General features: G+C 42.6%; 1 protein-coding gene across 1 annotated transcript in view; it reads left to right on the top strand.

The window, feature by feature from the left end:
• Ebf2 (EBF transcription factor 2) overlaps window positions 1-11168 on the top strand; it is a 177237-nt gene extending 166069 nt beyond the window's left edge. Inside the window, exons 15-16 of the mRNA XM_027927015.2 lie at window positions 3676-3843; window positions 8258-11168. Coding sequence (XP_027782816.1) covers window positions 3676-3843; window positions 8258-8289 — 200 coding nt within the window. The 3' untranslated portion in view covers window positions 8290-11168. The remainder of the gene's footprint in view (window positions 1-3675; window positions 3844-8257) is intronic.
• Window positions 11169-12119: the final 951 nt, after the last annotated feature.

The raw sequence follows: 12119 nt of genomic DNA, 5'->3' as shown, positions 1-12119 counted from the left end.
GAAACAGAGATTTTCCATTTTAAAGTTTCAGTAGCTTTAACTAGTTTCACCTACATCAGAAATAATACCTGTTCATTGTAGAAATTGAGAATAGGGACAAGTAAAAAGGAATGTTTTAAGAATATTCCCAATCTTGTCAGCTGGAGACACTATCATTAAAACTGGATGGACATCATATCCCTCTAGACTTTTGCAATACTTTTTAAAAAAATAACAGTGGGTTTGCTGTATATGTTGTTATAATTCACTTTTCTCTTTTCTTTTTTATTATAATCTGTTAAATATTCTTCACCAGCATTAGTCTGAAAGTTTGCATTCTGAAGCATGGACTTCAAATAATTTACCCTACTGTGGGTCACTTATTTAAGTTATCTTCCAATTTTTCATTATAATAAAAATGCCCTGGGATCTATTTTTTTTGGCACATTTGTGATTATCTCCTTGGGATTCATTTCTAGAGATTAAATTAGTGGGTCAAAGGATGTGCACATTTGAAAATACTTTGCTAAGTATTGCCAAAGTCCCTTCAGAGAGGTTTCTCCCCTCAGAAAAGAGAAAGTGTATGTTTCCCTGCCCTGTTAATTTTTTCTTAATCTTTATCCACTTAATAAGTGGAAAATAACATCTCGTTACTGTTTTAATAAGCATTTTATTACTAATCCATCTCAGTGCTTCCGTACGGCCCTCCTGGTCTTTTTCATTCTCCTTTTTGTGTTTTCTGCCCACTTTTCTATTAAGGTGTTTTTCTTTTTCTAAGTAATTCATAAAAAACGTATTAACTATCAAGGACATGAATACTTTTTTTTGTCTTTTGCTGTGTGTGTGTGTGTGTGTTTACAGACATTTTTCATTATGTGGCAAATCTAGCTTGTGAACTCTGGAGTTGAAAAGATATGCAAATTATATATAACCCTCCTAATTTTTCTATTTTTACGAACACCTCTGATTGCCTTAGATTGTTGTTGAGCAAGAGGAAGTACTCTAAACTTGGTCTCCCAATGTTTAGTATTTCCATGCTTTCATTTCCCAACTATGTACTATGAAACGTCACCTGTATGAAGTTATCAATTCTAATACACAGCCATGCCTGTTTCTAGACTCTATTTTGCCCCAACTGTTGGTCTACCTTTCTTTGTTAGTATAACACTAACACAACTGATGTAGATTCATCACAGTTTTTAATATCTAAGGTCAGTATTCTCCTTCCTACTTGACAAAATTTTCTGAAAACTTAGCAAAACTTTCTGACTCTTACAATGTTGTTGTTGAAACATATCAGCATAGAAATCATGCTTACTGAAATATAAAAATTAAATTTCCTTTTAGGATTTTCTGTTATAGTTCTAGTAAATTTTAAATTAATTTGGATGGTCTTTGGCATTTTTACAAAAGTTTTATAAAAAGTATTTAAAATGTCCTGTGCTTATTCAACTCTGCAACAGTTATCTAAGTCATTTAGAAAAGTGTGTGGTATATTCTCTTCCACTGAGAGGCAAACATATATGAGGTAATCACATTTTAGGCTGAGATCGGTTACGAGGTAAAAAGCATTTGTAAAAATGAGACGAGTGCTGGGTGGAAGTGGGATGGAGTATATGTAAATACCCAGCTCTTGTGGAAGGAAACTGCTCTGTCTCAGGGAAAGAAAGGAGCTTCCGCTATTGAGGATGCAGAAACCAAGGTGCCATTTTGGTGCATCAGGCACGCTGACTGCAGACAGAATTGGGGCCTCCTGAGCCTCAGCTTTTCTTTGGCCTCTAATTCCACATCTTAAAGAAAGAGGATAATTGTGGGGTTTTTTTTGTTGTTGTTGTTGTTTGTTTGTTTGTTTTTCTATTTTATTGATGCTGAACCCAAGGAGCTCTTGCTTGGAATTATGACTAATACCTACTCCCATGCTTAATCCAATATCCTCTCTTATGCATTTACATTGTCAAGTATTAGGTGAGCTTCTTCCAGAACTCTGTTATCCTGTCCAGTTTTTTTCTTTTTATTTCTATTATTTGAAAAAAGACAGATAGGGCTGGGGATATAGCTCAGTTGGTAGAGTGCTTGCTAGAGCGCTTGCCTTGCATGCACAAGGCCCTGGGTTCATTCCCCAGTACCACACAAAATAAAATAAAATAAAAAGATATACTTAGATACTTCCTTCTCCATAGCTCTAAATCAGGATTACCTAAGGATAAGAGATTTTTAGAGAAAGCTCTTTTTTTAAAAAAAATAAGTTTAATTTAAAATTGTAGAAGAAACCTCTAGCATGGTGTCTGCTATAAAAGACACCATGCTAGAGGTTTCTTCTACAATTGTTTTAAATATGCAATCGAGTGAATGTAGTATGAAGTATAATTTATAGAGAGGGAAAATGGGGGTAGAATCTACCACCGGATGTCAAAATGTTTGACCTTCAAGTCACCTTGCTTTTTTTTTTTTAACCCTTGTGAACTCTACCCCTTTTTTAGCAACTGGAACATAGTAAGTAAAAATATCTTCTTGTATGGCGCAAATTGGTGGAGTATCTGACATTAAGAGGTGGGTACTTCACGGTGTAAATTGCCTTTCTTTTTCTTTGAAATCATAACTCTTAGCTTTCGGCTTCCCTTGAGTCATTTTAATGTTAATATTGTTAATATTGGTGTTTTTTTCTAAACTTTATGTCAGGGGAGGCTGACTCGAAGCCTTATTTCCCAGGAGAGCCACGAGTCCAGGGAGAGAGAGAGGCAATCTTCTAAATGTTAATAAACTCTTACATGTAATGAGGAAGTAGCCCACAGAGATGGCACTCTCAAGAAGACGTGAACCCCAACATCTAACCCCTGGGGCCCTGGGAGTGGCCAGGGAGGCATAGCTCTCAGACCAGGCTCCTTTTTGAGGAGAAGGAGAGGTCTCCAAGGCTGGGTAGATTTGATGATTTTTTTAGGTGTGGTGGTCTTAGTCTTCTCTTGCCAAGTTTCTGTTCATGAATGACAAGCTGTCACAACGTCGTCTCCTGTGACATCTTCTGTGTTAGTCAGCTTTTGCGTGGCCATGACCGATAAACCTGAAAATGTAGAGGAGGAAAGATTTATTTTGGCCCCTGGTTTCCGAGGTACAGAACACGGTCAGCCGGCTGCATTGCTCTCAGCCTGAGGTGAGGCAGATCATCAAGGCCCACGGGTGTGGTGGAGGAGAGCAGCTCAAGACATGGCAACCAGGAAGCAGAGCGAGCTGGAAAAGATATAAACCCCAAAGGCCTGCCCCCAGTGACCCACTTCCTGCAGCCACACCCTACCTCCTACATTAAACCATATCAGTGGATTGATGCTTTGAGTAGGTCACAGCTCGTATAATCTAATAATTTCACCTCTGAAAATTCTTGCTTTGTTTCACACACGAGCTTTTGGGGGACACCTCCTATCTAAACCATGACACCCTCCCTCACCCCCAACACAGAAAGCACCTGCCTTCTGCATCTCAGTATGATCCTGTGTGTCCCTTTAACAGGATCATGACCATGTGGCTATTCCTCTCACTGGCTGCGGGGGAGTGTTGTCACATTCAACTTGTTTTTTAATCCTTGGAATCCAGAACAATGCCTGGAAGTTCATAATTTCTCAACAAGAGTGTGCAGGATGAGTGTACGGAAGGACTCACTCTCTAGACGAGTCTTTCTAACGAGGGTTGTGCGTTTGCTTCCAGTCATGTCATCGAGTCCCACCGTGGGATCCTCCAGCACGTCCTCCATCCTACCATTTTCCTCTTCAGTTTTTCCTGCTGTCAAACAGAAGAGTGCCTTTGCCCCTGTCATCAGGCCCCAAGGCTCCCCTTCGCCCGCCTGCTCCAGTGGCAATGGAAATGGATTCAGAGGTGAGTGAGGGTTCGGCTTTAGGTGTGTGTACCACACAGGTGCCGCCATGCCTGAAAGCAAGAGCAAACCGCACAACATCATTCCTAGCTCCAGCTGTTCACCTGTAGAGAGGTGCTTTGGTGTTTTCATCACGAGTCATGAACGGCTTGTGCAACTGCGCTGGTACTCCAGGTAAAAGCAAGGTGTGGGTGGTGGGTGGAAGGCAGAGAAGTCGGCAAACTGCAGGTTGCTCAGTTCACTGAGAACCACACCTATAATCCAAGGGGGTCTGGAATCTCTAGCACTACTGTCCGTGAGCTGTTGCAGTGTGTCTGGAAGGTGCCTGGTTACGCCACCCCGCCTGATGCCATGCAGGGATTGCGCCTTCCTAAGTGGCTTGCCATCTGCAGCGCACAGATCTTCTAGCGGCACACGTGGAAGGGTCCATCAGGAACAACCAGGAAGCTCCGGGAATGCTGGTTACATGCTAGCCAAATTGATAGCAGGTGCCCGCCGATCAGGGGTGGTGTAGGGAAGAAAGAGTTAAAGACATACTGTTTCTAAGAACAAAAATTAATCTCACCTGTCAAACCCACTTTTGAGCAATGTCCTAAAACATAATATGACGTGACGTAACACAAATGCGATGAGTACATGAGAATCCAATCATCCCATCGCGAGTAGGAGGCAGCCGATAGCAAGAAGCAAATTGGAAACTGCTGTGCACAATGGGTCACCGTAGTTTTCAGGCAGTTCCTCGTGTCTTGACGTGACAACATTCAGGACAGGCAGGTGGGGTGAAACCAGAGAGTGACGTTCAGTTAACCCCTTGAGCATCCAAGTCTTGAGGCGAGCAGAGCTCAGTGGGGACCTGGGGTGCACTGACCCATGCAGGAGATGGCAGCTCCTGGGGCTGCATAAAAGCACGTGGGTACCAGTCCTGTAGGGACCAGGGAGGCTCCTTCTCCATCAGTGGCTGAGAAAGGAGTTGAGAGGTAATTTAGGTTCCTGTCCCATCCTAAGGCTCGCGAGGATGATGTGTCCTCCGACTCAAGGGTCTTGACAGAGAAATTCAAAATCAGAACCCGAACTGAAAATCCTGCACGTGTAGCTAGACCAAGCAGCTGGGATCCCGTGCCACCCAACATGGGGATAGTTGGCACATTGGAATTTATTTTATGGAAATATCTCTGTTTTGTTTTCTCCCATGTGTCTAAGCCTTAGAGAAACAGCTCGGGCTGTAGCTAAGTGTCCCCACCTGCCCGTCTCTCTTCAAAGGCTGTGGTCTGCACCCTGTCATGGGGGGTTGTGCCAGACCTAGTCCAGGATGGCTACATCTCCAGATGGAAACAAAACTATTGCTGAATGTTCCCCCTTCCCCACAACCACTTCAGAGATGAAGCCCTCTGAGTTCTTGGGCTTTATTTACAGACTTTAAACCGAGTGGGGAAAACCCAGAATGGGAAGGACAGGAGAGGCCAAGAGTGAGCACAGGCTTTCCTCCACATTGGCATGGGAGGGAGACAGGAAGTATAGCCCTGCCCTGCTTTCTCTGAATTTGCAATTCAGCAAATGTGCTCAGCCTTACCTGAAGGGAAAAAGTGTCAAGAGGTCCCACTTACAAGCCTCCCCCACCTCCTCTCACGTGTGTGCTGAGTTTGGTGCATAGAGTTGGCTGTGGCCAACGTCCATCTGGTCTCTTCTACCCAGGGAGACTCACCTGCAGGGCAGGAGCAGCCCCAGCAGGGTCCACGGCCACACACTGCCTGTCACTGGGGTCAGAAGGCTCATCCTGGGAGAGTGGCCGAGCTCCACGTTTGGATTATTTCTGTAGGGGAGACAACTTAGCTAGCCGGCTAGGCTTAGGCACAGCTCTAGGTTTTGGGCTTCGTTTCTTTAGAATCTCTTTGAAGTCCCAGATCTCTTTGGCATCCGACAGCTTCCTCCCAATTCCCTGGTGATTTGAACCTGAAAAAGAAAAAGAAGGAGGAGGAAGAGAGGGAAAAGGAAAAAATACCTGTCAATTAAAGGTTGTTGCCTTAAAACTAATCACAAAGAACTATGAGAACCAGCAGTAAGGAGAAATAAAAGTGAATTCTGAGTATTAATGATGGAATGAGTGCGTGACTGCCTCTGGCTCACCCCCATTTTGGACCAGGTGAATGGAGGCCCAGTATCCAGCAACATAGGTACCTGTCGGTATGGAGAGGCAGGAGACCAAGCTGACCTTGAATGCACCGTCCATGGGCACTGTATGAACAAATCCTGGAACCTCAGAGCCTCATAAGCTGGGGTCTCCATCTTTTTAGAGACAGGGGAGAGAGAAATATGGGCCAAGGTGCCCTTGAGGGGCTCTTCTCTAGACAATGGTGAAGTGACATATCTTAATTGTCAACAGAGGCGCTGCTGTCAACACTCCCTATGACTTGTGCTGAGTATGAGGGGCTGACGGAGTGCCCTGCATAAATTACCTCCTTCAAGTCACACCATGATCATCATTTTTAGTTAAGTAGCTTGCTGAGGTCACAGGACCAGTGATGGGACTCCAGAGCCTAGGTGCTGACAGTCCCTATCTGCTCAGGGTAGTCGTAATGAAATTCCTCTTTGCCCTTCACCTTTCACTCATATCTACTTGCCACTTGGACCAAAGGGAGATTATTGCTTTCTCATGAAATGCCAAAGTTAAAGAGGAAATGGACGTCAGCACAGCCAACAGCATATCTCCCCACCAGTGAAAATGCTCGCTGCTTCTCCAGATTCTATCTTCCTTAAAAAGCCAAGGTCTCCTTCTAGCCAAGATCCAGAGTTGGATGCAGGGCTAGCAAGAAGGGCATTGGCCCCCTTTCAAACGCTCCTTTGGTCCCTCTCTAAGACCCAGAAAAAAGGAAGGGGCTGAGAAGTTTTAAATGACAAAGAAAGAGAAAGGTGAGAATGTGAGTCGGAATCTTACTGCCAGAGAGCTCTCCACGCGCACTTCTTGTTCCCATTCTGCCTTATTTATCAGGCATTTACAGTTGATAAGTATAGATTGTCAGGATAATATTATACACTGTGTGTCTGATTCATTTTCCAGTTCCCTCCAGGAAAAAAAAAAAAAAAAAAAAGAACCCGCCTACACTCTGGGATAATTACTCGAGTTGCTATATCCCCAAATCATCGGGGAGTGTCCAGAATTGAACCGCCTTTATTGAAAAGTTACATCGATTCAATATATAGTAATACAGGCAAAAATAATTAAGGCTTTGCTAGCTGTGTAAGACCTTAATCCAGATCTCACAAACATTCAATAAAGCCTGTATGGGCAGGGAAATAGACGGCTGACAATTTTGCCTGAGAGGACTAGCCGGGATGGAGCAAAGGGGCAGCAGGAGGCAGAGAAATAGAGAGAGAGGGAAGAAGAGGAAAAAAAAAAGAAAGAGTTGGCAGATTGGGCAAGAAGATTGTCCATCATTTCCCCCATCCGCTTAGTAGGCACCGCTCAACCAAATGCTCCTATGCAATTTGCTATTGTACATGGGAGAAATCACAGAATCAAATACTAGATTACATTTAGAAGTTTGGTTGCAGGGAAACCTATTCTGCCATTTTCCAAGAATGTGATGATTTAGGACTTGTCATGTCAAAGCCAAAACCAGAGGAATAGGTTTCCCTGGTGATTTTTTTTTTTAACATCTTGCTTGTGCCACTTTATTTCCCAGGTCAAGGGGAAACCTGGGACTTGATTCCACCCAGACAGGTATCGGTAGCATCCTCTTGGCTAGATGGAGGAGGCCCTGGATATTGCACTTGGACAGGGCTTGAGGAGTGGGGACTGGGGGCACCCTGAGTTAGGAACTAAATTAAGTCTTTTATTCCAGTCACCAGAATCCAGAAGTGAATGGAGTCACACACCAGCAGTGAGCACCAAAGGAAAATGAGCTCCTTAAGGAAAAAACAAACAAACAATCAAAGCACTAAACAGGCGTAGTCTAGAATGGCTATAAAGCTATATCCCCAACCCTAAGACATGTAGGATGGATAGAAAGCTGGGTCTGCTGTAAGTCATGCCTAATAAGTCAACAGGCTCAACAGCTGGAGTTTCCCATTGAGGGAATTTGGAACAGTATCATCTGGAAATTATTTTAGTCTAATAATAAAAAATATAGCTCGCATAGATTGCATTTTGGTTTACATGTTTAGCATCTCATTTATACAACCCAGTAATATAAAGCAAAATGTGACACTTGGCCCTGTAAGAAAAACTCCACAGTGATCCCTTAAGGCTTCTGTCTGTTAGCCCAAACCTGGAGAAAAAGGGTTCACATACAGCCGAGGGCACCAGCTCCCTGGTTGGCTTCAGACTCTGTCATTCCCAGCCCCTGCTCTCTCTCTGTGCAAATAAGCTTACACATAAAACCCTGCCAGTCTCATTCCTGTGCCACTCTCTCCTTGCAGCCATGACGGGACTTGTCGTGCCCCCCATGTAAAGAGGAGGAAGAACTGCTTTCTCATAGCACAAAACTACTTACTCTGATGGACCAATAATGAGGAAAGCACTCTGAGCTCTTTGGGGAGCGTTGTGCCCCCAGTGGACGTGATGGACAGATTTGGGAATGCAAGGAGCCACCATCTTACCTGGTCTCCCGTGTCTCCTGTAGCTCTGATGGTAGCTACACAAACTGACCCTCTTGGGGACAAGGACAAAAGATGTCATTGACGTAGTCAGTGCTAAGAGCAGAAATGCAATTCTTTGTTATGAACATTATGAAAACCACCTTCCTATGTTTGTAAAATATTTAAGAAAAAAAATTGGCAAAACAATTCATGCTTAATATTTTGGATACTATTTGTTTTTCTTTGTAGGAAAAAAAATGTTGAAAGTTTCTATTTTCTATGAAGCCTTTCAGATACCAATTTAGTTTATGCAGAAAAAAAAAATTGAACAAAACAGGGTACCAGCATGGAAGACTTTCTTAAAATGAAACATGAATTGAATGATGAAATGTATGTGTGTTTGCTTATAGTTTAATCTCTTTAAAAAAAAACAAAAAAGGGAAAAAATTTTAAAATGTTTTACAATTATTTAAATAAATAAACGTGTAACTTATTGTAAGTAGAGGTAGAAATTAAGACCTTTTTTTTCTGGAAGAGAGAAGAGTTTCTCTTTCTGATGTAAAATGAAGATGATGCAAACATGTAGTAACAAGTTTTAAAAGTGTGTGATTATTACTACAGTTACTTCCTAGACTCTTACCCTTCAGCCTGCATCCCCCTCTTTTTCCATCATTTTATTGACCCATGGCAAGAACATGTAACTTACATGGATTCCTACAGAATAACCCACTGCAAAAACCAAGACTCAAGTACATGCACTACACACACGCTCTAATGCTTCCTGTCATTCCCAGCTCCATCTGCTTTCTTAAGTTGTCTACACATCCCTTTTGGTATTCACCCTTTTGTGAATAGTTCCTTAAAATCCATCTGAGCTTTTAACATTCTCCCCTGAACAATGGAGAGAATCCCCTGTTCTCATATCTCTTGGAGCATCCCAAGGGAAGAAGCGTCTCACCTTCAAGAAGAGCCAAAGCCACAGACTTTGCTAACCAAGGGCCCCTTTGGAATTCTTCATCCCCAGAGCCACACACTTCCTCCTCTTTGGTGGCCTGATACTCAGTACAGAGGCATAAAGCCCCACAGAAATTCAGAAACAGAGTTTGGAGATGATGACTCTTTCTTGAACTCTCAGGATCAGTCTAAGAGTGGCCAAGTCCTTGACTCTGTCTACAGATTTCCTCTTTTACGTTATTAAACTCTCTTGAAAAGAATATGTAATCCACTTGACACTGTTTTCAGATGAGAGTGGGATGAGATGTGGAAGAGAAATGTGAACATCCCTAAGCCTCTCTCCTGATGTTCAAAGCCATGGAAATCGGGATTCTTGGGAGATTCAGAGATCAGGGCCACCCGTGCTGTAAACAGTGCAGTGACTCTGCCCTGGATGGGCTCTTTGTAGTCCCGGGACTAGCTCTTAGGGAGGAAACCTTGCAGTAGCTGCTAAAAGAGGTAGGTTCTGGAAAGCCCGAGTGGCCCTGGAGATGCGTCCAGGTGTGCTTGGATTGCTGACAATGCTGTATCATCTTTTCCACTTGGGGTTCTCTTTTTTTTCCCTGGCACCACAGTAGCATCTATACAAAGACTTAATTTTGGGTTCTTGGTTGAGGTTCTAACATTAGGAATTAATGCAGCTATCATGGAAAAACACCCTTAGGATATCTGAGCCAATTTTTAGATGACCTCTTTGCCCCCACACGCCCAACCCCCGACATCTTGTTTGCCTTTAGCTCACTCTGGAATTATCCAATATAACCTATACTTTTTCTATGCACATTGAGAATCCAAGGTTTTGGAAGTGTGGCATGCTTATAACTGCTGCTGACAGGCCTCGCAGTCAGGGCTCCAAGCGCCAAAACACACGGAAACATAGGAGAAAATGTTCCCCAGCGAAAAATTCGAGGGAAGGGGAAGAATGTATGGAAGACAAACATTACCATCCAAAAGTGAAGGCAGAACAAATTTAAGCATGTTTGGACCTGGATTTGAGCCAATCCAACATAAGGAAATGTTTTTTTAAGTAGCATTGCTTTTAGAACCTGTGAATCTTGCTCCTGCATGAAGATGAGTACAGTACTGTCTTCAAAATGATTGTAGAATTGTTGGTAGCTTTACACGGAAAAATGTGTAACTAAATACCTGACATCCTTGACCATTCAGCTAGAACCTTGGCAGCAACAGGTCTATTTAATTGTACAAATGTGTGTAAGGATTATTTTTAGTGTACTAATAAATTAAAAACAGAGCTACACTGTCCTCCTTCATTATTGTTATTGAATCATCTGGTCCCAGGTTATTTTTGTGCCACTTGGAATATGAGTATTTCTATAGGTAACTACAAAATTCTAACCTATCTTAATGAGAGGAGCTGTGTACGATTTTTTTTTTTCATTTAAAGGGACAATTTACTTCCTTATTTATCTCATGTTTTTGTTAGAGCATCGAAATTCTTCCCAGTTTTTCTTTGCACATTTCAATATGCATGGTTTAACAACCATTATCTTCTCTACCTTTTGTACAGTATGGCTTCATTTTCAAACTGTATAGTTTTACTTTATTGTTTTGCTTTGTCAGTTATATACAGCATAAAGTTGCTATGCACAGAGCTTTTTGTAAAGACGGCTTTTTTGTTTACTGTTTTTAATGGTCTTACTTATGAAAGAATATCTTGTTTGTAAAATGAATATGTCTACTTCAGTTTTAAACTTTAAATTATCCTAACAAAAAAAATAAAATTTTTGTACTGTAAAAATTGGACTTTGGCTTTGTTTCCTTTTTTTTTTGTTTTGTTTATTTAAGAGAAATTTAATTTGGGATTTGTTCTTGACTTGCGGGGGGGCGGTATTCCTTATAACTGCTGGTCTCTTGAATTTTCCTTGAGGAATTTTTTTTTTTTTTTTTAGAGAGAGAGAGAGAGAGAATTTTTTAATATTTATTTTTTATTTATCAGTGGACACAACATCTTTGTTTGTATGTGGTGCTGAGGATCGAACCCGGGTGGCACGCATGCCAGGCGAGCGCGCTACCGCTTGAGCCACATCCCCAGCCCTTGAGGAAATTTTATACAACTTTTATCTATGAGGAAAGTGCACTGTGGTGCTTACCTGGAGGAGAGCTTTTGAATGACTTGTCAATTCTCTGTATTAATCTGGTCAAATTCTTCCATAAAAACCCTTGAACTCCAAAGACCCCATTTTCTCTGTTGGATGTTGGCTCTTGGAGTTCTTAAGCACCTGGGCCATCTACTTAAAGCTGCTGAACACGTGCTCTAAGCTGATCCTTAGACATGGGTGGAGAACTGGAGGGGATGGACTCGTTGCCTGTTCTCAAATTTAGGAAAGGGGCGTAGCAGGTGCCCACGGAAGGAAGGGATGCATAGGGGACAGCTCAACGGGAAGACACAGGGGCTGAAGCCATCACAGAGGGCTGCGGTGGTCAGAGGGGTGTCCATGGAGGAGGCTGGGCTGCTCAGGGCCACCCAAAGGACCGGGTATTTTGTGGCAGTGACTGTCCCAGGTGGGAAGGACAACCTGAGCAGGGACGTGTAAAGGGAACTGCACAAAACGCACTTAGAGTCATTTGATCCTAAATGTGATTTTCAACCAGAATATTCACAGGTTTAAATGGATTGGCTCATTTCTCCCCATGAGGCTCAGAGACCTTCAACCCCCACACATCACCTTCCTTATGTAAGTGAACGAGC

The sequence above is a fragment of the Marmota flaviventris genome, chromosome 3, assembly GCF_047511675.1.
Source record: "Marmota flaviventris isolate mMarFla1 chromosome 3, mMarFla1.hap1, whole genome shotgun sequence".
NCBI lineage: Eukaryota > Metazoa > Chordata > Mammalia > Rodentia > Sciuridae > Marmota > Marmota flaviventris.
Note: the sequence above shows the minus strand (reverse complement) of the source record. Positions and strands in the feature narration are given on the sequence as shown.